General features: G+C 45.8%; 1 protein-coding gene across 1 annotated transcript in view; it reads left to right on the top strand.

Moving 5' to 3' along the window:
- Window positions 1–668: 668 nt before the first annotated feature.
- Window positions 669–4,821, top strand: part of SVEP1 (sushi, von Willebrand factor type A, EGF and pentraxin domain containing 1) — an 86,889-nt gene continuing 82,736 nt past the window's right edge. The window contains exon 1 of the mRNA XM_049636202.1: window positions 669–1,889. Within this exon, the coding sequence (XP_049492159.1) occupies window positions 1,359–1,889 (531 nt within the window). The 5' untranslated portion in view covers window positions 669–1,358. The remainder of the gene's footprint in view (window positions 1,890–4,821) is intronic.

Here is a 4,821-nt window from a genome sequence, read left to right as displayed (position 1 = left end):
TCTCCAATGCAAAGTGTGCTTTTACTTTGGGGATATTGCTTTGGAAAAACCACACCCAGGTAGCAACTATGTTTCACAGTAGCTGTGTGCTGACTACCGCTCAAAGTCAAGGGAGTAGACCTCTTTGGGTCCTGCTTGTTGAAACGGACCACAAGCACAGGAAAGGGGACTGGGGGAAAAGGACCCCTACTCATTCTTCAGATTTCAGCATAAATGTTCTCAGAGGTTTTCCTGACCTCTTCAAGGTCGAGTCTGTCTACTTAAGATCTCCTCCACAGCACTTAGCATGGAGGACTGTAACTATAGATGTTGTTTGTGGAACATCTGGCTATGGTCACCTCACTTGTTACCCTTTAAGTTCCCTGGGGCAAAGATCCACACCAATTTTTTGTTCCTCATTATCTTCCTGGTGTCCTGGCCCCATAATAGGTGCTCAAAGGTACTTGTTGAATGAATGAACAGATGAATGAATAAATAAATGCACGGATGAAGCAGCGGGACAAATCATCTCCCTGAGGTGCGTGGGGGTCGATGCAGTCCCTGATACAGCGTGGTCTGAGGGGACCTCAAGAGTCTGTACGCGCACACACAGCAACTGATCAGAAATCCCCACCAGGAAAGTCACACATGTATTTGGTGAGGGTTTGGGGGCACCGGAGAGGGGCGGGTGGGAAAGAGACACACAAAAGGTGAGCAAGCAGTTTTCAAAGGATGCTTTCAACTCTCTGGCCGGTCCGTGTGTGTTTTCCTCTACAAAGTGTTTCCAATTACTGTGGCACTCTCGGTATCTGGATCCATCTCCAGTGAATTCCTCTGCAGCTCCTGCCAGACATATGGGATCAATCAGGGCTTCGGCGCTGGTGCGCTTGCTGCGGGAATGTTGACAGCCTGACAGACGCGGGGTTCTGGTGTCATGGAATCTCCGAGACTTTGGCTGGATCCCGGGAGGAGAATGAGAGGGGGAGGAGAGAGATAGAGGCAGAGATAGAGGAAGGAGAGAGGAGAGGGGAGCGGGAAAGACAGAGGAGGAAGAGAGGGAGAAGGAGGGACGCGGGAGATTTTTCTTGACTGCCCCCTTTCCTTCAAACATTTTATAGGCTTCGGGGAGAGAGGAAGGAGGAGAGGGGGAAGAAAAAGGGCGAGAGCGCGACGGGTAGAGAGCGCGCGCCGTTCCCTGCGAGCCCCCGAGGCGCCGGAGCCCACCCGTAGTCCCCCGGCTGGGATCAGGGGGCGCCGAGGCTCCGGCCGCCGCCCCGCGCCCGCGCCGCGCACGCCCCTCCGCGAGCCGGGCGGCCGAGCGTCTCTCCGCGCCGGGGCCGACGCCCGCGCTCCGGGCCGGCCGCTCCGTCTCCAGCGCAATGTGGCCGCGCCTGGCCTTTTGTTGCTGGGGTCTGGCGTTCGTCTCGGGCTGGGCGACCTTTCAGCAGATGTCCCCGTCGCGCAATTTCAGCTTCCGCCTCTTCCCCGAGGCCGCGCCCGGGGCCCCGGGGCTGCTGCCCGCGCCGCCCGCGCCCGGCGAGGACGCGGCCGAGAGCAAAGTGGAGCGGCTGGGCCAGGCGTTCCGGCGGCGCGTGCGGCGGCTGCGGGAGCTCAGCGAGCGCCTGGAGCTCGTCTTCCTGGTGGACGAGTCGTCCAGCGTGGGCCAAGCCAACTTCCTCAGCGAGCTCAAGTTCGTCCGCAAGCTGCTTTCCGACTTCCCCGTGGTGCCCACGGCCACGCGCGTGGCCATCGTGACCTTCTCGTCCAAGAACAACGTGGTGCCGCGCGTCGATTACATCTCCCACCGCCGCGCGCACCAGCACAAGTGCGCGCTGCTCAGCCGCGAGATCCCGGCCATCACCTACCGTGGCGGCGGCACCTACACCAAGGGCGCCTTCCAGCAAGCCGCGGTAAGGCGCCCGCCCTCCCGGCTCCGGCCCTCGCCCCCGGCCCTGCCCACCCTTTGCTGCCCGCTCCCCTCCAACCCGGGGTTCAGCCTCGGGCGAGCCACAGCCTCCCCAGGTCAAGTTCCCCTGCACAAAATCAGAGTCATACCTAGCCTCCCATTGTTGGGGGGTGGGGGGGGGAGAGGTGGGAGTCCTCGGGGGTCATGGATTTTAACCCCTCAGCGTGATGGCACGGAGTGGTCTTCTTTGAGGGAGTGGTCTTCTTTGAGGGCCTTCTTAGGAAGGGATCCTTAAGATGCGGTTCGCATTCACACTTGTAAGGACAGACCGTATCCGAGCTGAACAGGTGAGTGTGTTTTATGAAGTGTCTCTGAAGGTAAGACGTAGCATAAACGGAATAGTTTCTCAATTCCTTTTCATGTTATTTTATGCTTTTGCTACCCTTGCGTGCCTTTCCTATTTTTACTCTGAGACCTTTACAGAATTTTTAGCATCTGCAAGAGGAAGTCCATTTTAGATGATGGGGTTTTACACCATTTAACTTTTTCTGATTACCAAGTGATACATATTCAGTTGAAGAAAATTTGGAACATATTGACATGCCTGACACATAATAGCAAGCCAGTGTTTGTGGAATGAATGAAACAGAAAGGAGGAAAAGGGGGGAGAAAAACTGTAACGCCGTCACCCTTACAAAACCACTGTTTACGTGTTGTTGGACAGTTGCCCAGTATGCACATTTGTGCACACTTTTCACCCAATTGATGCCTTGCTGTTTTGTAGCCTGCATTTTTCATGTTCTATCAAAATGATCTACTTTAGTATATTACATATCTAATACAGGTATTAAATATCAACATTAGGTGTATAATATTCCATTGAATACATACACCATAATTTACCTGTCACCTATTATTGGACACTTAAGGTTTTTATCAACTAAGTTATGGTAGACACAACTATTTGTGCACCCTTTTAACTACTTTAGGAAGCGTTTCTATAGAAGTTCCTGAATTAAAGAACTTGAACATTTGTAAACTTCTTGATACGTATTGTCCGATTCTCCCTTGGAGGGTTGTCTCAATTTACATTCCCACCAGCAGAGTATCACAGCAGTTAGTTTGCCACATGGTCACCAATAACATGTACTATTATTTTATTTTTTTTAATATACAATTTATTGTCAAATTGGTTTCCATACAACACCCAGTGCTCATCCCAACAGGTGCCCTCCTCAATACCCATCAACCACCCTTCCCTCCCTCCCACCCCCCATCAACCCTCAGATTGTTCTCAGTTTTTAAGAGTCTTTTATGGCTTGGCTCCCTCCCTCTCTAACTTTTTAAATATCTTTGCCAATTTCACAGGTGAATAGAGGTATCATTTCAGCAAATTCAGAAACTAAAAAAGTTTTATTGAGGATGAACATTTTCCAGTATGTACTGGGCATTTGTGTTTTTCCTTTGATAATTACCTGGTCATAATTTTTGCCCATTTTGCAATGACAGTACACGTTTGGTTGTGTGTGTGTATGTGTGTGGTTTTAATGATTTATAACAGCTCTTTATATAGTAAGAGTGGTGACTCTTTTTTGTATATGCTGCAAATGTTCACTGCCTTTTACTTGTCTTTATTGCAATGTCATTAGATGGATGATTTAACTTTTTATATAATTCAAATCTATCAAACATTGTCCCTAAGATCCTGTATTTGCTTATACTCTTAGAATGGTCTTTTCATTTCCCAAGTTGGAGACATGGTTTTCCATTTAACAGTTTAATCCATCTGGACCTTATTTTAGTGTATGGCATGACAAAGATGTCTAATTTTATTTTTTAGTAAATAGTTAACAAGTTGTCCTCAAATGATTTGCTTAAAAGTCATCCATCCTTTTCAAGTTTAATTGAACATCACTTTTATCATATATTAAATCTTATGGGTATTTATCTTCTCCTGGCTTTCTATTAATTTTTACTATATATTTATCACTTTTAAATTTGCAAAGGTGATTTAATTATTATAACTTTACAATATAAATATATGGTAGTGCAAATTCTCCCTCTTTCTTATGCTTCTAAAATCAATTTTTATGTATTTATTACTTAATATGAATTTTTAATTCATTTTCACATATTTCAAATGAAAGCACCCAGGATTTTCATTTCAATATGGAAAGATACTAGGTGGCCGGTTAGCTCAGTTGGTTAGAGTGTGGTGCTAATCAATATGGAAAAATACTGAACTAAGTTGTGAATTACTTATATTTTATAATAATAGTCCCTCCAAGTCAAAAATATGGTATGTCCATACATAACCAGTTCTTCTTGTATTGTTCAGTAAAGTTGTAGATTTCTAATAAGTCCTACATCTAGTTCCAAATTTAGATCTAAATATATTCTATTCAATATTGCTACCATGAATAACACCTTGTCAAATTAAATTTTAAAGAATTATTCTTGATGTACAGAAACGTTATTGGTTTTCTGAATATATCTTCTGTATCTGGATTCTTGTCGAAATTTCTTTGATTCATTTTTTTCTTTTTAAATATATTTTATTTACTGATGATAAATAGTTATTATAACCAGAAAATAAAATAATCAGACAAACTTTCTGTAAATACATTGTAATATTATGACACACAGCCTTCTTGGCTTTGCAGTTATCTAGGTAACAGGGATGATTTTGTGCATGTATAAACAGTGTTTGCCCCCAAAAGATCATGTTGTATGTTCTCTTTTGTAACTTGACATTCTGTTCCACCATATTTTCAGTTTTCTTTCCATAAAAAGAAATATACTTTTGGGGCACACAGGTGGCTCAGTCGGTTAAGCATCTGACTTCAGCTCAGGTCACGATCTCCCAGTTTGTGAGTTCAAGCCCCTCGTCAGGCTCTGTGCTGACAGCTCAGAGCCTGGAGCCTGCTTCGGATTCT

Source organism: Panthera uncia, chromosome D4 (assembly GCF_023721935.1).
Source record: "Panthera uncia isolate 11264 chromosome D4, Puncia_PCG_1.0, whole genome shotgun sequence".
NCBI classification, from domain to species: Eukaryota; Metazoa; Chordata; class Mammalia; order Carnivora; family Felidae; genus Panthera; species Panthera uncia.
The sequence above is the reverse complement of the archived record's forward strand: the minus strand, read 5'-3'. Positions and strand labels throughout refer to the sequence as shown.